Raw genomic sequence first — 25,825 nt, 5'->3', positions numbered from 1 at the left:
CATGCATCATTGAGCCTTGTGGATTTTGTTTAAAAAAAAAAAAAGAACGTTAACGATTGATTTTGCAAGAGTATGTTGAATTTGTTTATTTATTTATTTGTTTTCACAGTGCCATACATAATTAGGGGTTGCCTCTCGCATCCAGCTAAATATGTGATAGGGAATAGTCTAAACAATATGTATAGGATATCCAAAATCATTCGAAATATATGTATTGGATGATCTGAGGGTTGTCTTAGTGGTCATATTACTCCGTTTGTAAATGGTGGGTCCAGGATGTGAGTACCGTGTTATCACAGTGGGAACTTCCTCATGGTTGTACACAGGTGGGACTCCTAGATCAAACTCCTTTTTTTTTTTAAAAAAAAAAGGAAAGGATATATACATCGTGCATTCAAAAAAATATTTGTCAGGCTTATTATTAAACTTGTGTATCGCTCGCCTTATATTTAGACCCAAGGGAAAAATTATCTGAAGACCGTAAAACATGTAATATTTGAACAAAATAAAATAAGTAAGATCCCTGTCAAATTACCCAAATCAATAATGAAGTGGATTTTATGCAAAAATCCACTTTAATTTTTGGGTTCAGTTATGTTCCCGGGAGAGGTGTTGGGTTTCAGGCCTAGGTATAGCAATTTATGATCTGACCTGCCAATGACTTGCTTTAAGAAGGTTTGTGTTTGGTATAAACGGGTTTATGCCATATTACGTTAGCCCGTGTTTTCTTAGACCAAATCTATGGGGGTAACTATGGAATGTACTTATGGACTCAAGGTGGACTCTATCAAAAGAGAACATCTATCTCTTAGCTAGTCGGAAGGAAAGCAATCGTTCTACCCCATGAATACTGTGGGGTTAGGGACCAATGACTCAATCTTCAACATTGGCAGAGTGGAGCGAGGAGGACTACTTAGAAATGTTTAATTGGAATCCTTGATCCAGTTTAAATAATTTTGATTGAATATAAGAATAAACACATGCACAAACGAGTCCCTGTGTGCTCTATATTGATTGAGAGCATGACCTTCTTATTGGAAGGTGAATTACTTCAATTCCACCCATGAAATTGGCTGTGGCTCAGAAAGGTTGTCAATATTCAACTTGAGAGGCTTCTCTGCACAACAGCCTCCAACAATTTTTTTTTCTCCCTTTTTGAATCCACTGTGATAGCTAAATCAGAAGCACATAATTTGTTTCAACTGATTGGGTAAGTCGCTTCACATCCAACGGTTAGAAGAACTTTCTATTCAATACACAATGCTTGAGGTTTATCCTGTATCAATCAATGCGCAAATGTCGATACTGGGAAAAAAGAAAGAAGGCAACAAAAAAAAAAACCAACACTGCCAATTGCTATGCATAAAAGAATTACCACAAAAGATAACAGATCCGATACCTTTAATATTTTCTTTAGGCAAGGACCAGACAACAATTTACACCAAATGACAAATGATAATCCTAGTCTTCAATTTCCTATTTCCAATACACAAGTGACTTGAAATAAGGTTCAAACATTAGTCAGCATTACAAGGTACTGTAAGACTAATTCAGCTAATCACTGAAGAAATGTACATACTTCCTAATAATTAGTAACATAACTGCTTTGGGAACTGCTTTGTGAGGAGAGCTTCCAAAAAGCAAATTTAAAGTTGACTTATATTCAACATTTCACTTGGATCCACAACGAACACTAAGGACCATCGCATTGGAGGAGCCTTTAGTCAGATACAATTTATTCAAAGAACAGCAATTTATAAGTTTTATGTACTTTCATAGTACTCATAACAATACCTTGTGAAGTACAATAATGCAAGAGTGATTCAGCTGCAGCAGGGTATTCTAATTGTCGAATCCATCTGTTTCCACAATCCTGGCTGAAAAATTAGAAGCTTAATGTTGCAAAGCTTGTGATGGAGACCAAGCAATCCTATGGACAATGGAGAACAGCAGATTTCTAGAGCTCTAACAATGATGTATTTGAGCTTATGCAATGGCACTAGCGAGATGGTCTTTGCAAGTGCACTTTGAAAATAGAAATTTCTGAGGTTGCTTCCTTTACATGAAGCTGGAAACTTCCAATGTCTTCAACATCTAGAGCACAATGTCAGCAGCCAAGATGGAGAATTATGTATCACAACGGATATGTACAACAGAAAAGACCAATTGGGAATAACGAACAAGAGTCCCCATAAACCTACGAAATTTGGAATATCAAAACCAGGTTGAACAAAAGCATAGAGAGGTACAGCTATAATGGTGGGTTAAGACCTGATGTGCAAACATGACAAGGAAGAAGTGGTGCATCATGACCAATGTGCTACAGGTAATTACTGGATTAGAGATCTAGACAACTGATACAGTAAGAAGCAATACCTTAGACCATCACGAAAGGTGATCTTTGTAAAGGAATAATGGGAAAAAAAAAAAAACTTCTTTTTCTCTTTTAAAAACTTTGATTCAAAATAAAACAGCGTGCAGATCTAACAACGTGAATGAGATTTCTGTCAAATAAACATATCTTAAGATGAACAGCTTCAACTCTTCTTGAAAAACTGTACATCTAGCATCAGGAACTCAATTTACAGGGATTCTTTTACCTCAAGGGTTAGGAAAAAGAAGAAACTGGCCCAATGCTCGTTGTGGCATGTGATCCCTCTGCCTCAACATCTTCATCACCAGAAGCCATTTGCCGAGACTCTGACATGGAAAGTCGTCTGGAATTTCCAGTGCTAGCTTCGACAGGATGTTCTGATGACAATGAAAGTGCAGGAGGTCCTGATGAGGATGCCAATAAACGCCGAACTACTGGGGCATCAGCTGACAAAGATGTAGAAAGACTGTATGCAAAGATTCCCATGGGAGTTGCCATGGGATGGTCAAATTTGCAATTTGGACCAAACTTGCAGATACCATAACGAGAATAAAATACACATAAGGGTTCTCCCTGTCAAGGGGGCAAAAAAGAAACCACAAAGTAAGCACCACCATCACCCAAAAATCAGGAAAATGCACTCAGCAGCAAAATTGCTGCTTTCAGGAAAATATTTACAATGAAACATTTGAAACTTTTTAAAATACAGTTCAATTCATACAATATTTTGTGGTTTCCATTGAGCTAATTCCACGAAGCCTATACAGTAAGTTAAACATTGTAGAACCTATAATTTGAAAAATGAAATCCAAAGACCAGCGCACTGAAAAATAATAGCCATTATAATGGTGGGGGAGAGTTCTATTTCTCCCTCCTTTTATCCTTAAGAAGAGTTTAAAAAAAAACCCAAGCCCATTTAGCCCTCCTAAAAAGCCTATCTTTTCCACCTTTTTTAACCTCTCCCCTCCCTATATTGTGATCATAGACTTAAAGGAAGAAAGGATGCCAAAGTCTATCCAAACACAGTTCATGGTTTTTACAAAGAGGCAAATGAATGTCTTAGTCCTTTTTAAAATACAGGAAAAAAGAAATAAACACTTTTTTTTGTCTCATTACCAAACCACAAATCTATGTAAGCATGGGCGGATTCATGAAATTAAGTCAACCACAAATTGGAATTCCAACTCTAGCAACAAAACAAAATACCTACTTATTTCTCACCCAAATCATGACAAATGCAGAGCAGCCCATATTTCCAACAAGTTTATCTATTCAAGTTTATTTGGATGTCATACATTAAAGGCTATTCTATATATCTGCTAAAACTATGGTCGACCCAGACCCTGGTAATGGGCAAGATTTGAACCTGTCTCTGGTACAACCACCAATTCACTTGGACTAGCTTGCTAAGTTGGCATTTTCATTAATATATCAAAAAACTAAAAACAAAATGATAAGTATCGTATTTTCTGGCTAGCTATAAATTATGTTTTTAACAAGTTATTTGGCAAGGTAATTGGATGTAAAACCTTAGTTACTAGTAACAGAAAATAGAAAAAAAAAATTAAAAACTATAAAATGTACATGCAAGCATTGTTTTTGATCTTTCTATTAATTTTTTATCAGAATACGAAGCTCATGTTATGATAAATAAATCCTAAATTTGGCTAACATGAATAGTTTGATATAACTAACTAGAACACCACGATTATTTTTTCAAACAAAATTATTGCCTGTTTTTAGCAGAATAATTGCACTGAACATGATCAACAAAGAGCAGATTGCTATATTCATTTTTTTTTTTTAGTAGGAATTTGCTGCAGACAACATTGAAGGACTGCATAGAACAGGAAAAGGGACATTTGAGGATGTCCTAGACTTTTATATTTTAAAATGCTGAGATATATCTGGAGTGATTACACCAGAGGTGAACAAACTCTTCCCACCTAAAAGGAGCATCCAGACATTCATCTGGCACATCCAAAGCTACACAAGCATCTTGAATGACTAATGACATAACTATGCAATGGTCATTAAGATGAGCAAAGTGTCGCAAGGGTTAAAATTAAGAGGCTATGAACCTACCATAGCAAAGTTGCTGTCCACTATCTCATGTGCCCATATCAAACTGTTGATCCTTTGACAATTTAAATTATAAAATCTACCAACAAGACCAATATAGATTCAGTAATTGATGAGTACCTCCTCATCACTCAGTTTGCATCCCACAGCAATCTGCTACGAGATCTTCACATTATGCAAAAGTATGTTGATACTAATGACTGCAATAGTAGGAAATGCTGGATGGATATGTACTAATCTTTTATCTTGATCATGTATTATATAATTGCATAATATTTTTTGTAAAAGTGAAGAAAATTCATGGCTAGATGTTTTAATTATGCATCTTTCAGTAGCCAAGTGTCTCTTATATTGTTGGTTAATTGTTACTTGTTAGCAATGTCCAGAATTAAAGAGGTAACTCAAGGCTTCATCCAAGATAAAACACCACACAATCAATGCCTTAGATCAATTGATACCCCTATCGAAAAGTGCAAGTTCTTTAAGCAAAATCAACAAGGACTATCTGCTAAGGGGTGCCAAAACAGGATGTTACACCAATAATTGTCTAGTTTGAGGCAACCCAATCAGGACACTTGATTTCAAAATAAAAAGGAGAAAGAAAGCAGTGGAGAGGCACACACTATTCATTTAGCCTAATCATGAGGGAGGAGCATGGGCAAAGAAAGAGAGGGAGGGGAGAGAGAAAGGAAGAGAAGAGAGAGAGAGGAAAGGAGACTATAAAGGAGGGAAGGAGGGCAGATCTAACCTTGCCATCAGAAACATCCTCAAAAATATACCAATATCTATTCAAATACTTTTAGGATAAAAACTAAAAAGAAATTGAACAAGCCAAAAAAATAATAAAAAGTTAACACCTCGGTACGGTACTGGGATGCTAGACCATCCCAAGTGTTGGGATGGTACCGATGCTGTCCGGACTCAGGACAAAACTAGTACATGGCTCGATACTAGCATTTGAGAGTTTAAACCTTAGTTTCAAAACTAAGCTAGTTAAGTTATCCCAAACAATTAAACCACTCAGTAATGTTGGCACTATCGTGTCAGGTTTGGATCTTATAAGCCTGGACCCAAACCTATTGCAGTTTCAATATGTGGTCCATTAAGGATTGGGTCTATTCCATGTTCCAATAATAAAAATATCAGAAAATCTGTCAGGTCTTGAAGTTCAATCTGGGTTCTTATGAGGTATAACCATATATCTTGAACAATTAAACAAACTAAGTGTGTCCAACTGTCCATTCTTTGGGAATTTTATCTATAAAACATCCAATTACATGCTCCAAAAATTCAATCATGACCAACAAGCACTTGATAGTTAGCCACGTAATAATGACTGACAAAAATATTAAAATGACACATCTAAATTAAAGTCAAATATAAATACTAAACATGTTCTAAAATATGATTATTTTTATGCTTTCTACCCAATTAAGTTATAAGGCAATTTCATACGGCAAGAGTTTAGAATTTGAAGGTATACAAATAAAACTAATATTATATAACTAAACAAATCAGGTAAAAGTTGAGACCTGGTCGGGTCTGGTCTGGTCTAAAAATCTAAAATCTAGATGCAGACAAACTTTCAACGCCTATAACTTGGCCCATACCCAACCAATTGAGTGACAAGTTGGGATTAGGTCAGGTCCGGTTGGATACCAGCTTTGTAGGTTGGAGTGACAGCCCTAAGTAACCATGCAACAGTTCTCGAATTTTCAAATTAAACAAGAACCACCAACAATTTATTTATAAAAAAGTCATAAATGTATTTATTATTCATAACATACCTAAAGATAATTGACTAATAACATTATTTTCCGCTGTTGTTATTGTTATTTTTTGTTACCTTTGTCATGCATGTTATTGCATGTATGATTCTAGCAAACAGACTAAATGATGCTGCAAATTGTCATTCTAAGGTAATGGCATTACTTGTCCATTTTAGTTTGCAGGTTTGCTTATCCACTGGGCATTTAATGATGACTAATATATCTAAATCAGTGTTTAGAGACCCAGGCAGGTCAACCAGTACAACCCACCCAACTACTCACCTGACAGCCATTATGGATCAGGTCAAACAAAAACTGATTTTTCTTTGAAAAAAACAAAAACCATCTGACTCATTGACTGGGATGGTTCATCCGCTCAAATCATCCAAGTAAAACTAGAAAAACTAGAGCCTGTCTATCCAGGTTGAATGGTGGGCGAGCCTTAAAAACTCCTCAATTTTCCCATGCCTTTCTCTCCAATTGGTACTGTACTGTTACACTATCATCCTGGCTGTCATGCCATCATCGGCCTCATCACCACTAGTTTCCTCAACCACTACAGCACATCAGACGCCAACCAAATCTGACATAAGGAAGCCCAAATCTTTTTTCTTAAATCTGATTTGTTTTTTTCTTTCCTTTTTTCTTCTTCTTCATCTATGACAATTTTGGTGGTGCTACCAGCCAAATGTGAACTCTGAATTGACCTGTTCTTCCTTTCCTTCTTCTTCTTCCTAGGTCGAGCCTGCTCTGAGTCTTGGGAATGCAGGACAAGTTCTCTTCCTCCTTTTCTTTGTCTTCTTCTCTTCTTGGGATGGGGCTAGATGTGAGACTTGAGGAAGCAGCTCGAGGCAAAGGGAAGTGGGAGATGCAAAGATAGGATTGATAGGTAGGAGAAGACATAAGCGATCCAGGGAACACATTGGAGGATGGTCCAACTGTGAGATAATCATGGTCAAACCAAGGACACGTGACCCAGCCATCATAAAGGATTGGACTGGGTTGCTGGGTCCCAAACATTTATCTAAACTGGACTGGTGCGTAGGTTCTTATAACACTGCTATACCGTATGCAATCATGTATGCACATATACATAGGTGTAAACATATTACATAATAGAATAACATATGTATAGATAGAAAGGCTGCACTCACAATCAATCATGAATGTCCTAAAGTAAAAATCCACATCATAGATAAGCATCTATGACATCTAAAATTCCTACAATCCAAAGATTATGTTTTCAACGAATGTTATCAATGCAACAAATAGATATAATATATATATATATGTACATATATATATATGTACATATATATATATATGTACATATATATATATGTACATATATATATATATACAGTCATACATTTCCTTTTCAATTTCCCTGTATTATTCCTTAAATTTTGAGAATCTTTTACATTTTCAACTCAAAATTTTCCCTTTAACCAAAATACCAAACTTATGAAAAATGTTTCAGATATGCTCAAAGTGATACTAGCTAATGTCAACTATTGCAGACTTCACGAAAGAGCCACCACAACCTCACTAAAAGCAGATCAACTGCTTCTAGGGTTAAGCACATAGATCTTTAAAAAATTGACATAATTCAACCTAATCTTGCTACTAATTAATAAAGGTTGCTCCTACGTGTTAATTATAATACACCATAAACAATCCATGCAGTCCCAGATTCTTATTGCCAATCAAGAAATGTTCACAGTTGCATCTTACCAATTTGTACAAGTACCATTTCAAATCAGCTATATGAATGGAAACCTGCAACTAGTATGCACACAACATATTGATCTCAAAGAAGATAAGCAATCAAAATTATATAAAAGACAATGTCAATAGGACAACATAGTTCTGCACGGTAACATCACAAAATGAAACAAAAGAACATGAACATGATCTCATTACATCTCCAGCAACTGACTACGAAACACTACAGAAGTTACTCAGCATGGATTATGGGTCTCAATCAAGGTATTAGGGAAATGTGAAGGTTGACCATATAACTTACCGGGCGCAGCGGAAGGCCTAATGGACTCAACACACAGTTAGGAGCAGGTACCAATCTCTCTTTTGGATGATGGAACTTGCAGGCTGCACCAAACTTGCAGTCTCCAGTCTTCATGTAAAATTGACATTCAGGTTGATCCGGCCTCTCAGGAAACACATTATCTCTCTGCAATGCATACTGGCCCATAGGAGTAGAACTGGATCGATATGATGACATTGTCCCTTGAACTCCCACACTTGTTTCGCTTGGGCGAGAAGATCCGTACATTTGAACAGTCCCTGGTGTTTGTTGCTGGCTCTCAGAAGATGAAACAGACCCCAAATGTCCCTGAAGAGAAAACATAGAACATAACAATAAAGCCACTTTTAATAAATTCTGTAAATAATTTAATATCAGATATAAGTAATCATAGAGTCAGGAAGAAAACTGAAACTGATGAAGATGGCTGGACACTGAAGTAATATATGGTTCTAAGGATACTAGACAAGTAATTTAGGATAAACCAAAAAGGATACATAAACTTTAATAGGAAGCAGAATCATTCACAATATATACTTGTGAAAATGGTTGCCTGCATTATACAGGGGTTGACTGACAAAGCAAACTAATCACAACATCAGAAATCACGATGGGCAATGGCTCATATTTGGCTTTCAAACTTCAGCAGGCAACAACTTGTTTGTTGTAATACCAATAAACTGGAGAACCAACATAATGCTGGAGTAAAGTGAGAATGCAATATCAATTGCAGCAAAGCAGTAGAGCTTAAGAACAAAGTAAAGATCCAACCAAAGTCTTATACAGGCTTAACGTGCACTAATTGAAGAAAGAGGCATGAACAACAGGCAAAAATTCTTTAAAAGAAAAGTGTGAATAAAAAGGCAAAAAATAAAGCTAAGAGGGTAAAGCTGAGATTGGCAGTAAAAACATGATTGTTTCCCTGATTTTGCAGTTTCTGTGCCTACCTCTTAGATAATAATTTTGCTTTAGAATACTTCCTGCATATGTTAGAAGATTTTGCCAACTCCAGCTTCATGAATGAAGAAAGACAGACAAGAAAGTTTGAGATTTGCCCACCATACTTCTTGGTGGGAGGTCCAACAGAAGGAAAATATGGCTGTGAGGGAGCCACGAAACAAATTTCTTAATTAGAGCTCTTTTGCTAGAGTGGCATTCAGAAATCTAGGCAGGAAGGAACACATTTTACCAGAATATTATCTCCAAGCTTTGTTTCTGATTATATTGATTCTCATTACCCTCAACCATTGTAACACTACATATCTGTATCTTTTAACAGAAGTTGTCTGATTGCCAATGGCAATAGAAAAGGAAATGATAATATTGCAAGCAAAGCCGCCTCAAATAAAATATATTGGCTCCCATAGCCCAAAAATTTCTGTATCACAGAAACAAGAAGTTGGCACCTAATATGCTGAGTGCTGACCAGTAAAAAATAGTAGTATTTGCTGGATGGTCTTGATCTCAACAAGCAGTGACATGTTATGTTAGAACTTTTGCCATGAGGAGGTATACTTTTGATGGTGAACCTGAATGACTAACTTCCATATTATGCTAATGCACTATGATTGTAATCAAGGTTTTAAGTACCAATACCAGTACCTGTACCAGCGACCAACCAGTATGGCATACTGAGTGTTGGGACAGCATGGCAGTCTAGTACGTAGTGAAGGTATAGGGTGTGTACCGAGAAGTAATTCCCTACCATTCCAATACAGTATGCTTGGTAGGTAAGACCTGGTACTAAAACCTTGCTTGTAACTCTCTTACCAAATATGAGGAGAGTGCAACTGCAGAAGAAAAGAGTTTTATTTTTATGGAGTCAAGGCTTAGTGTTTGAATTGTAACAAGCAAAAGAAAGAGAAAAATGAGAAGAGCATGTTAGTCACCCTAATATTTGCACACTCAAAAAGTAACAGAATATGTTTATAAGTAGTTGTCTAGTAGGCACAAAGTACAAGAAAAAAAACACAAAAAAAGAAAATCAAAAACAGCACCCTACACACATGCATGCACGCACGCACAAACATGGATATAAGCATGATGGACCAACACAATAGAATATTTACAGTATCAAGAAAATCAACAAATTCTAGACATTAACCAGGGGTCAGATGCATTTTACATTGGATAATTGAGAGAATTTGTATGCTTTTATACAAATGAAGGGTATTCAAGAACCTAAAGTAAGTGCATAAACTGAACTCACAGGGTACGCATTCCAGCTAGGTACTTGAACCAACCCTTGAGGAAGAATCAATTGAGCATAGCTAGAAGGACCCTGCCATCGAGGGCTTGGAATGAAAGAGGTGCTTGATAAGGGCCAGCTTGTCAAACCACCAGGATAAGACTGCTGACCAGGAGAGGCAGGCGATACAGGAGGATAAACAGGAGAACCACGTAAGGAAACCATTGCATTAGAAGGCTGCGGATGGTGAAATTTACAAGTGTTCCCAAATTTACACTGTCCAGTTCTTAAATAATATGCACACTCCTTCTCATTCTACAACCAAAAAAAATACGCTTAATTATTATGCAAACACAACTGGAATGCAAGAATGGTGATTAAAGGTCTTAAGCAAACAAAACAATATAACATAAGCAAATAGCAATCACAAACCGGACGAATTGGATATCCTAAATTATTAAGTGGAGCTCGCCCAAAAATTCCAGCCTTATCTTTGGGGTGATGAAACTTGCACGTAGCTCCAAATTTGCATGTTCCAGTCTTAAGATAATACTAGCAAGGGTAAACAGAAAGAAAATTAGATTTATCACTCATCATTAAAGACTAAATAAATACAGAATTAAAGTTCAAACATTTATTAGGTGGTAAGGAAGACAGTGCCATTAGACTACGCAAAACAGAATAAAAATAACAAACCGAAGCAAATGTTATTGACTGGAATGCATATTAATATGACCTGGACAACATGTATCCTAAAAAATTGCTTTCAAACAAAACAAATGTCGACACAGAAAACACTTCAGGATGTGCATCAGATGCTATCAAATCTGTAACCTCCTTTGACCTCACTGTGGACTGCTTACAGACATCAGATCAGAACACCATGTGCAGAATAAAGAGAAGCTGAATAAAAGTAGGAAGAAAATGAGAAAGAAAGTTTATAATGCTTCTTAAAACAAGGAGGGAATGAGGAAGAACAAGGAATGCTTTTTATATCAATCATAGGGAATGGAGATAGGAAGAGGCAGTTGTACTTGTACCACCTTCTTCCTTTCTCCCCCTTTTTCTTTTGCCTAAGCCATGAGCCAAGCAATTCAGCATATGGTATTGAATTTTGAACGAGCACTCAGTTCAAGAGAATCTCATAAATGTGGCAGTTACAATTGAGAAGTCTGTTCAAAATTTGCCCTCAGGCAGGATTCTATAAATGGAAGAAGATTTCTACCACTTATTACAAGTTGCCACTTAGATGTGCAACACATCACGACCAGGCAGCACTTAATCTTTTTTTTCTTCCCCTTCTCGTCATTTTTATGTCATGATTCCTACATCATTTAAAATTTTGTCCCTTTTCAAGCCGTCTTACTTGAACTTATATGGGAGTTGCAAGCCCATGTCCTGGGCTTCTTCAAAAGAAGACACTTCATCTAATTAAGGAATCCTCCATACAAATTATATTGAGATTATTTTTTTTATTACCTTCTTGCCTTCCTAAGTTATAGATGTTTTAAAACAGGAATGCAGTTTTTTTAGCTATGAAATTTCTTTCTTATTTGCAGAAGACATTATCAATAATCATGGAATTTGGTTCTAGATGAATCCAAATAGAAGCTTAATGCCCAAATAGGTCAGGCTTTGACGAGCCCCTCTTCTTGGATGTACCTTGCTGGCCTAATTATATGAATTCCTGGCATCATCATTAGCTTCAAACAACACGTACCACCAGTACTGGGCATATGCAATGCATGAGATATAAAATATGGATGGCCATGATTCCCCTGATTAAAAATAAATTTTCCATTAACTGTGTAACTTGATGTAAAACTCTTTTTTCCTCCCTTGGTGTGAGGTGCATCCAGTACAAGATGGCAGGGTTGTTGAGGATGGACAGTACTCGCATCACAGGCTTACAAACAAGCAGGTCAAAGCAGTTTGCATTATGATATATAAATAAGTAAAGCAATAACAGAGAATCATTTAAGCAACCATGCCACTTAACATTAGCTGCACAGCAATTGTATTTGTGACTTGGCTTCATCACATCCTCTATTTAAAAACAGAAAAGGGATGCTTGCAAGAAACAAATGAATATAGCATACAAAAAGGAATATATAGAAGTGCATTCTAAGGTGACAACTTGTTATCAAATTAAAAGCATAATTCTAGCCAAAAATCTTTAAGCATGGTCTTACAAAGAATCAGCATCATACAGGAGCCCTATAGGTCCAAAAAACAGAAGCCAAGAAGACTTGAGATTTTATAGTCCTAATATTTGCTCGCCAACCATCCCTTGCTACTCAATGCTTGAGCTCTCAACACGAGCATATATCTCCCAAAAGAATAAACACATAATTTTCTCAGGTTAATGTTCCATATAGAGATCCAAATTCCATAACGACAAAAATCTTGAGTAGAGATATATCAAATAACAAGCTGTCAGCAGATCAATTCTCTTATAAAGAGTGGCACAACCAATAAACCCAGGTTTGAAACATCTGAGCAGATGCCTAGGAACAAGTCGACTTTCTCCAATGTACGAAAAATATGGTTCATATTGCATCAGCTGTAGAGATATCAATCAACACAATAGTGACGTATCGGCCAAGATTTTTCAATATTTTCTGTTGAGTTTGCAAAATGGGATTTTTATTCACTAAATATTAAATCATCCTAAAACAGTGGTTATACTTTTTCTTCCATATTAGCAGATATTTCAAATCTCAGCCATTAGATGTTGGCAGAGATCTTGGGATATCTGGTCTATTTTCTTTTGAATTTCTCTAGTGTTTCATCTCAGTTGAGATAGACCACTATCTTGGTACATCTTGGTATCAATCACCCACCAAGATGGCCAAGATATGGGCCTTTAAAAACTATTTATGCACAGCGGCACCATGTGTTGATTCTTGACCAAAAGCAACTAAAGCATAATGCGTGGCACTTTCACTTCAGGGGTTTCTTCTTTTTTTTCCTTTTTCTTCCTTTCTTTAGGAGGTTGCAACATCCAACTTGGCCATCCAGCAATCAATCAAAAAGTATTTACTACCAACAAACCTTTAAAAGCAGGGAAAGTTTGAAAAGAAATAAACAGAACTTGGTTTAAGGAGAAACTGATAATGTAAGGTTACCTGACATTCAGGTTGACCTACTCTTTCAGGATATCCACCCCTAATTCTTGCAGCAGCAATAGCCTGACATTTAACAGGACCTGATCAAGACCATCAATTCTGATAGAATTCTCTTATATAAGTGCACATAAAAAAAATTTAAAAAATAAAAAGTCAACACAATCAAAACCACATACTAGAAAAGCATTTACATATATGGTAAAAGACTTCTAAGTTATCTAACATCATTGATCATGAAGAATTCTTGACAATTTAATATGTCTGGGTAGAAATTCTTCTATTGCATATGACAATTTGATTAACATGCAAAATATGGAACCGAATTTAGCTAACAATCATGGGAAGATAGTAAGCATTCTGCCCCCAATCATCTTTATACTGCATGCTTTTTATTAGATAACTTAAATTCAAATAACAAATCATCATATCAATGAATCTGTGTATTGTGTAATGATTACACTTTACATAGAACACAAGACATCATGGTGTTCAATTAACTAGCAAGAATAGGAGTAAATTATAGACATGAGTTACAAACCTTATCCCATTATTTCAGGATTTGCCACAGAGGTTGCACTTCACTACTGTTTATCAGATTTACACTCCATTACTTACAGAAGACACTTTGCCGACATTGTAGGTGTCCAGACCATCTCAAAAAAATTCCTCAATTTATCATACATTGCTGAAACACCATGTCTTCATGTAGCCTGCAAATCTATGTCTTGTTCTCCGCACTTGCAATGCAAATGATTTAATCGAGAAGGGGCACATGGTGGATGGTTGTGATCCCTTTAACAGAGATTACTTACATCAATCTTGTGATAAAAGATGCCCCATTTTTTTATTCACTAATCAGAGAATGAATGTGGAGGCATATTTATTATACCAAGACTTCTTATAATTGAATTTTTGGAAAATTGGCAAATGAGATGGGCCTCACAGGCCTCATGACAACTAGAAGCGGCTTACAATACTAATAGTGCAGACAGGAATCATATGTGTGGATGGATGGCTTGTACACAGCTTAGAAAGAGAAATCCCAAGAGCTTCATAGATGGATGGCTGGATTTTTTTTTCTTACTATCATATGCATAGACACGATGCCAAAAACCTAATGAGCTTCACAAACAGATGGCTCAAAGGAGTTTCTACTACAACGAGGTCTGGTCGCTCCTAGCTTTAATATATCCACCTCAAAATCCCAGCACGACTAGCTTATCTTTTGCTTGTGTGCCCTCTTTGCTATCCAACTGTCTTATGCACATGATAATTATAGCCTTAGACATGTTTTATCAAGTTCCCTTAAAAAGCCTCATCTTAGAGCACCAAAATCCCACACAAGGCATATAATAGCTATAGCCTTAGACATGTGTTATCAAGTTTCTACAAAATACTTGTCCAACAACAGTATTCGGCATAAAAGAAGCTTATGGAGTTCTTCCACTACATGTCAATACAAAATAGCCTGTAATCATTAAGATTATAAAAAAACTAAACAAGATCTTTAAGATCTTGTAGAATAGGAGTGTGGGTCCTCTATGTCCAACGCTACATGCCCTGTCACATCCTGCATGCAGGATTTGTCTGGGCCCAAGGTTCGTGTGCTGCATCAGAGACTCCATGAGGGCCCCACAAATACAGTGCACAAGCCCTGATTTGTGGATCAAATCAGCAGAAGCAAAACTAGCACTATCCAATATACTAATAAACTTGTACAAACCTTTTTCCAAGGCATTTGTTGGCTGTCGGGATTTATTAAATGCTTACGAATAATTATTTTCTCTTTAGAAGAAATGATAACTCAAATGCAAAGATCTCAAACAAGTAAAACTATGCAACATAAGCTACCAGTTATGCTCCAATGCTATGTGCAAGAAGATATGGGATGGAACCATATGCTGCCAAGATTAAGGTTAAAAAAAAAATGTAGCAAGAGATGTGTAACAATTGTCAAACCTTATTGAATAGTAAAGCTTGAAAACTGTACAGTATATGATATTATGATGTGGAATTAGATGTTAGACCAAGCCTTTTTTTCTGAAGAATCTGAAGGTAAGCAGCATCAACAATAATATACTTCGCAGAGAGATTTGAGGTTAAAATGCATTTCAAGTAAAAATAGCAAGGAATAAATGGCATCAACTTTGAAGATGAGAAGTTATCTATGAAGTAGCTTTTTTGCAAGAGTACAAAAAAGAGGCAGATCACATTACATACAGTAGGACAGAACAATGTATTTCTTGCTCAAGGAACAAGGGCCTGTTTGGTACTGTTGCTGTTTTTGTGTTTTTGTTTCCCTACAAATTAGTGAAACACATGGAAATTGATGCTAGAGGCAGCATTTGCATCGAACTTCTGCCATTCCTTGCTTTACTTTTCACTTTTTTATAAGTATTAAATCTTGCTGCCAAAAGCTCTTAAGGTTTTACAGACAATCTGAAAAAACAAGAGGGTATAATGATACATATTTGTTCAGTCTACTGTAATTTTCTTCCTGGACATTAGAAAAAAAGCATTACCAAACAGGCCCTAAGGGTTGTAATATTTTTTGTAACAGTTAGCAAGTGAATATTCTGGAGGAAAATCAAAACCATAACCAAGTAGGATATATGAATACCAATCTGTTAACATAACAAAGTAGAGATGAAGTTGAAAGGATTAAAAGAGTAAGAGAGAGTGCAATATCTTATGAAATTTTGCTGTTCAAGTGAGAGAAATTAGGTTGATTTGGTGAGCCAGTTTAGCCAATGAGAACTCCAAAATATGAAAAATTTCATGTGATGAAAGAAGTATAATACTACCTGCTTATAGGCAAGCCATCAATGTACTTGGCCAGACCAAGCAGCCTAAAGAATCTGATCTAAACTAACTATGCACAAGCTTTTATATTAGACCCCAAGGCCCGCTTGGCTCGAAACACAGGAAGCCCGAAAATATTTCACAATGGATCCAGGCTTAGAAAGTAGTGTAGAATGAAGGGGGGCTGAATCTGGGACCAACTTGGCCTAAGAATATACTTGTATTTAGGTCAGGCTCAAGCCTGGATTGGCTGGGCTAGGATCCAGCTTAAGTAATTTAGATCACTGCTGATGTTGGACCTAGGTGCAACAGGTCAAGACAGCCCATTGACACCCATATACGAAATCATGGTTACAGAAGAATATGCATGTAACATATAGAACAACAATTGTTGGAGTTAACTTATGAGCTGCACTACTGAGCTTGAGAAAAAATGATGAAACAAGAATTAAGGGGAAAAAATCACATTACTGCTATAACATATTTGAATTTACAAATCAAAGGTAGATCACAAAGGCTATTTGCTTGATTAGACAATTGATGGAAGGGAACTTAAATTAACTGACTTGAAGAAAGCAAATGCTCATATACCACAAATTATAATCTCACTGATGTTGAAATAAACAAGTGCTAAAACAGAATTTTAAAAGTTTTAAGAATATCAATGATAAGAATATAATCAAATGCTAGAAGTATTTGTGAAGTTTTCAAATGGGGAAGCAAAGTCCATAACTCTTTGAATGGTTGATCAAGTTATGCTTGACATTAAAGAGAAATGGCATGGTATCCTTACTTTGCTGATGTTTTAAAGTCAATCATAAGATGACAATGAGGCAAACAGAAGTTCAAATTATGAAGACGGAAAGCAAGGGTCTAAATGTAAGATATACAAAACATATAAATGGAATGGGATTTTCGTATAAGCGTACACAAAATATTAAAGAAAGAACTTAATCAAAGTCAATGGTCAGGCCTCAGCACAATACCTTATTCACTATATTAGGTCAATCATACAAGAGAACAAAAGGGTGGGCACAACTTTCGACATAGTGTAAGGTGGATGATGTGGAGAGGTGCATTTTAGCTGTGGTACTGCCATACATTATATGACTTAAGAATTCCATAAATCATAACAGAAAAATCCTGCCCACAATATTCTCTGGGTTGGGAGATTGGTTGGCAAAGAAGTAGGTTCAAGCACAAAAACTGAGCATTGTGGATGTTAGATTATATATGTCACAAAACTAGGAATAACGACACAAAAAGAAAGAACACTAAGATGCAAGAGAGTTGTACCATATAAGGATAAAGTAACAGAAAGCCAACAAAAATGGTGGGAGAAAAACTAAGCTCCTAATAAACAAAGTGTTTTCGAGGGATGCGCAGTGGGGGGGTGTTCAACAAATCAAAGACAAATACATAATATTGATCCAAGTAGATGCAATAAGGACTCTTAAACATCATTAATGTCTAAGGATTAATTTTCCATTTTAGGAAGAGGTACCAAACAATTTTTCAAACCATTTTGGCATTCTTGATTGTCTTCAGCAAACATAAAATAGTTTTCTAGGCTAACCTACAACTTTTATCTTGTTACATGTGGAGTCTCTTCCATTCTAAAACATAAAATATTTAGATGATTTTTTTTTAAACTTTGTAAATGTCTTTCAGTAAATTTATACATAATAGCACATAGTGGTTGCCAACCTCAACCATCAACTAGCTGAGTCTAATAGATCAGCTCATCCTGGTTTTTAATATTTTGAATATAGTCAAAAGCATGCAATATAGAGAGCTATACATTGATCAGATTTATCAACCTGCAAATATTTCAAAAAATGAAAATAACATGAGTTGGTCACTACCATAAATGTTGGTAAATTATGTAGATAGATAAGAGGTTTCATACTATTCAAAGAACAGGTATACCTCAAGATTTGAACTAAATTACAAAGTGCAAGCATGACCATAACCTTAACCTTAGTCACAAGCTTGTCCAATCTAATAACAACTCAGCTTTCTAAGAACAATGGATGATCCATCAAAGTCAACAAAAGTTCTACAACCAATTCTCCATCTGACATAAATCCTTTGCTTGATACAAAACTTGTAGCAAAGAATCTTTTAAAGAAAGAGAGAGGCCAATAGTGGAACCTAAAACATCTATTTGATAATGCTAGATACGTGATCCAAGTAGGGATTTCTGAACCGTGACAAACCAACTGGTTTGAAGCATACTAAACCCAATCGGTCAGTTACCGGCATAGTTCAGACATTTGGTTTGGAATATAACCTCCCTTTCTCCTGTTTGGTTCAATTCATTTGCCCCTCCCCCATTTCAAAACCCTAATCGCAATCTGTCCTCATTGATTCGACATTGCCACCATATAATGATGACGATGATGATGCTGGTGAGGTAAGACTCTCTCCTCCCCTCTCTCTCCCTCTCTCTCGCTGGATCCGAGCATCTCTCTCCCCTCCCTCTCCATTCCTCCCTCTCTCTCTCATCAACTCTGAGCCTCTATCTCTCTCACTCTCACAGGATCCCAGCCTCTCTCTCTCTCTCTCTCACCAGATCTAAGCCTCTCTCTCCCCCTCTATCTCCCTCTCTCCTTCACTTCCTCTCCCTCTTCGTCCCTCTCACAGCCCAAAGTGGCATGCTACAAACTCGAACCATACTAAACCAATTGCTGGTTGATACACCTCCGGTATTGGTTTTGTGAACCTTAGATCCAAGGTTTTTAAAAACAAAAGAAGCCCTTAAAAGGGCAGGATCCCTATATTGCCTACGGTACTAGATGACAAAAAGGTGCTTTCCTAAAGAAAGCAAAGTGCTAATCTAAAAAAGGTTCAGTTGACATATTAGAAATTAACACTATAGGCATCTGAAAACAATACAAGCATTATAAAATTAGTTGTTCATGTTTCACCATCTAAAATCATAATTGTCTCGTATATCAGATACTATGTTTCACATCTTTCAAAACATGACATCAATACCACTTCTCATATCATGTTTTTAAGAATAAACCACCAGAGATCCTTTGGTAGCTTTAAAATTCAAACATGAAAGCAAAACATCACTTCCTAGAAGGTGTTTGATGTTTCTAAACAAAACATAACATTAAAAAGTAAATCATTGGACATCTTAAAGCAGCCTTATTTACAAGGACTCCAATGAACCAAGATAACCCTCAAAGTAAAGCCAATAAAGCTCTAAAAGAATTGACAGAAAAGGTGAAGGAAGAATTGCCGGACATTAGAGAGGTGCTTGCCCAAACCCCTCTTGCTTTGTCCCAAGTCCTCGCTTATGCATTGTGCTCGCAGTCTCAGCATGCTTGGGTGTTGTTGAGGCACTTAGGGGCTTCCTCACCTCACCTGACCATCTAGGTGAGCACCCGGAAGCCCCTTTGACAACAATGAGAGAGCAACTTTTTAAGGTTCCCCTAGACTTGAGAAGAGCAAGAACCAATAGGTAGAGAAGAAGGTGAGGTTGAAACCAAGAGAGCGGAGACAGTTATAAGAAAAGCAATAGATTGAAATATCTAAATGGAAGTGCCAGGTACATGCATGCGTTTTGCAGACCAATAATTAGATCTTACAGCCGGACTATGACCCAGATTATCCACATCTCATTTCAATCAGCCTCAATCAATATGCTGGAATAAATGGAGTGTAAAAAAGGGTCTTTATGGAAAGATAATAACTAGCCGAAAGCACATTGGCAATTAGAAGCATACAGCTTGATAAAGGCACTCACCAATAAATATCAGCACTCAGTAAGAAACATCATATATGATGAAAAAAGAAAAAAAAAAACAAAAGAGATACTGACAGAAAGACTGTGTTTCTGTAATTGCAAAATGATCAAATAGATACAGTTCCAGACAGGTGGAGCATAAACAATAAAACAATCACATTTACCAGCTTTCTATCGGGAGGATGATTGTATCTGCAAGTCAACCCATATCTACATAGGCCAGTTCTGAGGTAATAAGCACAGTCTGGCTCTCCTGGACGCTCAGGGTACAGTCCAGATTCCACAGATTCACTTCCTCTCTTGTTCATCTGCCACATTGTCTCTGCAGTAGCACCAGAAGCATAGATTCAATACACATCCCACATGCGTCCACAGGAAACTTGACATAGTTACGCACTAAAAAGTGACCATTTCAGGATGAAAAGCAATTTAAACAAGAATAGCAAATTAAAATAATAATAATAATAATAATAATATAACAACAACAACAACAATAATAATAATAATAATAAACATTGCCAATATTGTTCAAGAAAAAGAGACTAATATATTGACGAATTGCCAATATTGCGTAAGGGAATAAATGTTGAGACTCAGATAGAGGAAAATCCATATACATGCAGAGAAAAAGTACATTTCTCATTTCCACAACAAAACAACAATTCATCTCAATTATATAGAATTTTCTGCTGACTGCACTAGCAATTTCAACGCAAGCAGTTGCTTGACAAAGAAATCTTGAATCATCCAAATTTTGCAATTCGACATAAATCATGAACCGAAACGCATCAAGGAAAGCTGCACCTCATTGCAACATTCTTTTTCTGAAGCCAACTGAAAGGTAGAAAATCAAAAGGAATTCTAGCAGATGGGATCACGAAATCAAATGAGAAAGATAGAACCTCAGCAATAATATAGATATAGAAAGACATCAACGAAGCAGACAAATCTTACCAATGACGAAAAGGTAGCAAACGATCAACACACCGAAACAGAATAAAAACACCTTCAAGAGGGAAAAAAGAAAAAAAAAACTTCCTTTTACATTTCATAAAAGCAGTCCGATTTCCACACTAAGGCATTTCAAGAGAAGATTTCAGCAACGTCTAAATTTCAATCCAAGTAAATACATAATCAGGAACCGAATTCCACCAACGGGAACCCCAGATTCACCAGAAAGAACCCGACTTTCCACTTCCCTTCCAAAAAAAATCCCCAAAAACACGAATTTTGGCGATATTTCCGCGACCAAATGAACGAGAGCAACAAGGGAAAAGGGGAGTGGCGTCGAGAAAACCTAACCCTCACCTTCATCAAGGGCAGGGGCGAGCGAGGACGACGATGCCTCCGTCACGGCCGCGGCAGCGGCTCTGGCGCCACGCGTCTGGATCCCGGCGCCGTCGTAGTCCATGGGCGGGCCTCCCCCATCACCGGATCGCAAAGGACGGAGCTCCTCCCATGCCGGGCGGTCGTTGGGGGCGTCGATCAGAGGGCGAGAGAGAGGAAGAGAGGAGAGGAGGAGAAGAGAGAGGAGAGAAGAGAGGGGGAAAAGAGGAGGTGGGATAAAAAAAGGGACGAGGGGAGGAGGAGGAGGAAGAGCTCTCCTCTCCACAAAGTGTGAGGAGAGGAATAAAAACCAGCCATCCGCTCTCAGACAGCCAGTCGTTAGTGGCCTTTTCACCCGCGCGAGCGAAACAAGGGAGGGGTGGCAAAAAAAGAATAACGCAACAGTAATACCAATAACTCAACAAAAAAGATCAAAATAAAATTACTTTAATATATCTTATATTAAAATGTCAAATTCTAGTAAACTTTTAAAGGTATTAGGTTGATTTTGATAACTTTTTTCTTTATATATGCTTGACATGTACTCCCGATCAACATGTTAGGAAATCACTATTTTCAATTTTTATGTATTAAATTGCAAGGGGTTTTTGCTAAAAGCTGTAATTTGGGCCAGCTTTCTTGGTACAAAAATATTTTGTTATCCTCTTAAATTTTAAAATACTGCATATAAAAATATTTTTTTTCGATTGGATTAAATAAGGAATTTGATTTGTTAGTATCAGTAAAAATGATTATTTGTAAAAGGTTATTGAAATAACCACTCTATGCTCACCTATTGCCATATTTATATTACAAGCAGAGCTTTATCCAATATTTTTTATAAAGCTATATATAGTGAAGCAGAATGGAGTATGCTGCTAAAGCTTACTTTGGCCAATCTAATATGAACTAGCTTTCTTAATATAAAAATATTTGGTTATCTTTTCAGATTTTAAATATTAAATATAAAAAAATTATGTTTAGTCAGATGAAACAGGGAATTCATGTTTAGTATTTGGTTTGTTAATAGTAATAAAAATAATTATTTATAAAGGGTCATTGAAAGAGCCACTTCATGCTCACCTATTATATTGCAAGTAAAATTGTGCTTTAATTAATGTTATCAGAGGGCTATATCCAGTGAAGTATGCTAATAAGATACAGTTAAATGGATCTAATCTAACTTAATTTTCTTGATACAAAAATATCCGATTAACTTTTTATATTTGAAATTATTAAGGATGAATGTATTTTCTTCAATTGGATTAAATAACGAATTCATGTTAAATATTTGATTTATTAATAGCCATAAAAAATGATTCTTTATAAAAAATTGTGGAAGCGGCCACTTCATTCCCACTCCCTTTGCACTGAAAGTGGAGTTATGAATTAATTAATATTTTTATATGGCTGTATATGATAGAGTGTAGTATGCTACGTGAAAGTTGATGTGTAAAGTATGGCTTTTCTTCGATGGAGTCTTATAGAATATCCATAAAATATGAATATAAATTTGGAATTAGATAGAAAAATTTGTTATCTTTTCATATTATAAATTATTAAATATAAGGCTATTAATAAGGAATCTATAGTAAATATTTGATTTGTTAATAGTAGCAAACATAATTATTACAAAAGGTCATTGAAACGCCCACTTCATGCCTACCTAATATCAAACTTTTTGTATTAATATTTTCAGATAGCTATATATAGCCGAACATAGTGGAGCATGCCATGTGGAATTTGATGCATAAAGTATGGATTTTTTTTTATGAAGTCATATAGAATATTCATAAAATATGAATTTGAGCTTGGAATTAGATGCAAAGCCAAGGAAACCTATATCACATTCTTTTTTTACTTTATTATTTCATATAAGGCAAATGTTGATGATACAAGCAATAAAGTCATCGTTAGTTACGATTGGTTTTAAATTTAACTAAGATTCTCATAAAAAATGAAAGTTGCAACTATATATAGCACAAAATTTGAAATCATGTAGGGAGACATATTGGAGCATCGAGTACATAATACCTTGGTTGGTGATGGTACATAAGAGCTCCACATGATATGCAAAAATATATAGTAGATAATATGAGATATGTGCATATGGAATGCCATTTTCTTGTTTTATGGTGTAAAAATTAAATAAAAAGAAAAAGACTCATGTAATTTATAATAGAATAATATTGCTTACTTTTAAATTTTAGAGCTTAAGATACTGAGAAATAAATTTATAATCAATTCAATGATTTAAATAAATTAACTGGCACATGCACATAAAAAGTTCAAATTATTTTAAAATTAGTCAAGAACTAAAAATTAATTTGAAGAATGACTACCAAGCTTTTTTATCTTTACAAAGTTTAGTTGTTTGTACATACAACTATCTTTTCAATAGATATGAAAGAAGGAATTAGCATGTACAATCATGGCAAAAAGACAATCCAATCAAGTAAATAGGAAGTTGAGATCAAGGAAAACATAAATGGGCCACCCATAAAACACATCTTTAAAAATATAATTATTCATCCATCTGCTTCAAATAGCAGCTAAAATTTAGCTAAGACATATCAATTTGTTGCTTCTTAATTAACACAAATTGAAATATAAGAGTTACATGAAATTAGAATACAAACCAAAAACAAACAATTCTCATGCATGGCTCCAAAATTAGCTCACAGGCATATAGTAAATTGTAGTTCATGTCACATGATTTAATGATTCTTTTGACAATCAAGAATTGAAGTTATTTGTATTGTATTCTTTTGTTTTTCTTTTCCTAAGGATTCATGTCATATTTTCAAATTTAATAACGGCAAAAACCTCTTTCTACTAAACATTTCTTGATCAAAATGTATCCACATATATATAGCTCTAGTAAGAGACCATAAACATGATAGGTTAGAAGGAGAGGGAGAGACGAGGTGCACAATGGCTGAGTGAAGGGGTGTTGTTGAAGGAGATAAGAGAGAAAAAGCTAATGGTCTGTGCGTGCATATGTGTGTGTGTAAGTGACTCTGTGCGTGTGTGTGTGAGAGAGAGAGAGAGAGAGATGGCCAAGATAGGTCCAAGGTAGGGGAGGGTCAAAAAGATAGAGATTAGAATGGGGCATAATTACTAATAACATTATTCAACAAACTATATATGTAAGAATGAAGAAATTTAGTTCTATGGCTGCAGGCTTGAGCTAATCAAGATATAACATGACCATTCTTACATATAGAACCTATTAAAAGTTAATATTAAGGATAGATTTATTTTCTTGGATGCAAGAATACATATATTTAGATTTAAACTAGTCCTAATTATATTACAAGAGAAAACGGGTCTTAACTAGATTTGTCAATGAATCCGTCAAGTAAGATGCAACCTACGTGGGAGGATAGAATTTTTAATCCTACATCGATAGTGAGTCAAGAGGAAGTATGACTTATATAAACTGGAATATTCTCTTCCATATGAAGTACTTTTTAAAGGACAAAACCATGAGGCTCGAAATGACTAAGGGCCCCTAAAGTCCAAAGATAGTCAAAGCCAAAGCGGACCATACCTCACATATACAAGCACGGAGTCAATCCAGCCATCCGACTCTTTGATCTTTGACCACAATATTGACGCCGTCTATAGAAAAAGATGATTTTAAAATGACAAAATCATGAAGCTCAAAATGATCAAGATCTACTGAAGCCCAAAGATGGTCAAAGCCCAAACGGATAATGCCTCATGTATACGAACGCGAAGTCAACCCAGTCATTCAAGCCATCTGACCTCTTGACCTTTGACTACAATACAACCAATATCCAAATTCTAACCTAACAAGATGATCAAGTTACAAATGTATTTTGAAAATTTTTTATCAAATTTAATTTAAATTAAATTTCACGATCGAGTATAACCACCTATAGAAATAGAATCAATTTATTCTCTATAATTTGTTAAGGAGTTTAAATGATTTTTTTATATCTGATAAATACTAATACATAACGAGAGAATTGGTATAACTTTGTGGGAATGAGTGCATAGATATTTGTTTATCATTCGATGCTCCATTTGTTAAAATATTTTTTTATTCATCCTATCTTACTCTATAAACTTTCTAATTAATCTATCTAAAAGATAAAATAAAATAATAAAAAAAGATGAAGATAATAAATCCATTGTTATTTTTTTCATATTAAATTGAAGTACAGTATTTAACTTTTTTTTTTCTTTAATTTAATGCCCATTAGTGTTCCGAAAGTACCTTTTCAGAAAATCTCATATAAACAAGTTTTTTTGAGTGATTTTTCCATGGATTATATGGATTATATGTATATGTATGTATTAGCATGTTTTGTGGATAAAAAGCC

At 35.6% G+C, this 25,825-nt stretch overlaps 1 protein-coding gene across 1 annotated transcript; it reads right to left on the bottom strand.

Annotated features, from left to right (window-relative positions):
* Positions 1-1,631: 1,631 nt before the first annotated feature.
* Positions 1,632-21,806, bottom strand: LOC105049640 (zinc finger CCCH domain-containing protein ZFN-like). Its single transcript, XM_010929358.4, is given in 9 exon segments — positions 1,632-2,197; positions 2,601-2,947; positions 8,252-8,578; positions 10,479-10,772; positions 10,890-11,009; positions 13,586-13,648; positions 20,312-20,469; positions 21,456-21,674; positions 21,677-21,806. Coding segments are annotated over 8 exon segments (1,635 nt in total). The 5' UTR covers positions 21,792-21,806; the 3' UTR covers positions 1,632-2,197; positions 2,601-2,608.
* Positions 21,807-25,825: the final 4,019 nt, after the last annotated feature.

Source organism: Elaeis guineensis, chromosome 8 (genome assembly GCF_000442705.2).
Source record: "Elaeis guineensis isolate ETL-2024a chromosome 8, EG11, whole genome shotgun sequence".
NCBI lineage: Eukaryota > Viridiplantae > Streptophyta > Magnoliopsida > Arecales > Arecaceae > Elaeis > Elaeis guineensis.
The sequence above is the reverse complement of the archived record's forward strand: the minus strand, read 5'-3'. Positions and strand labels throughout refer to the sequence as shown.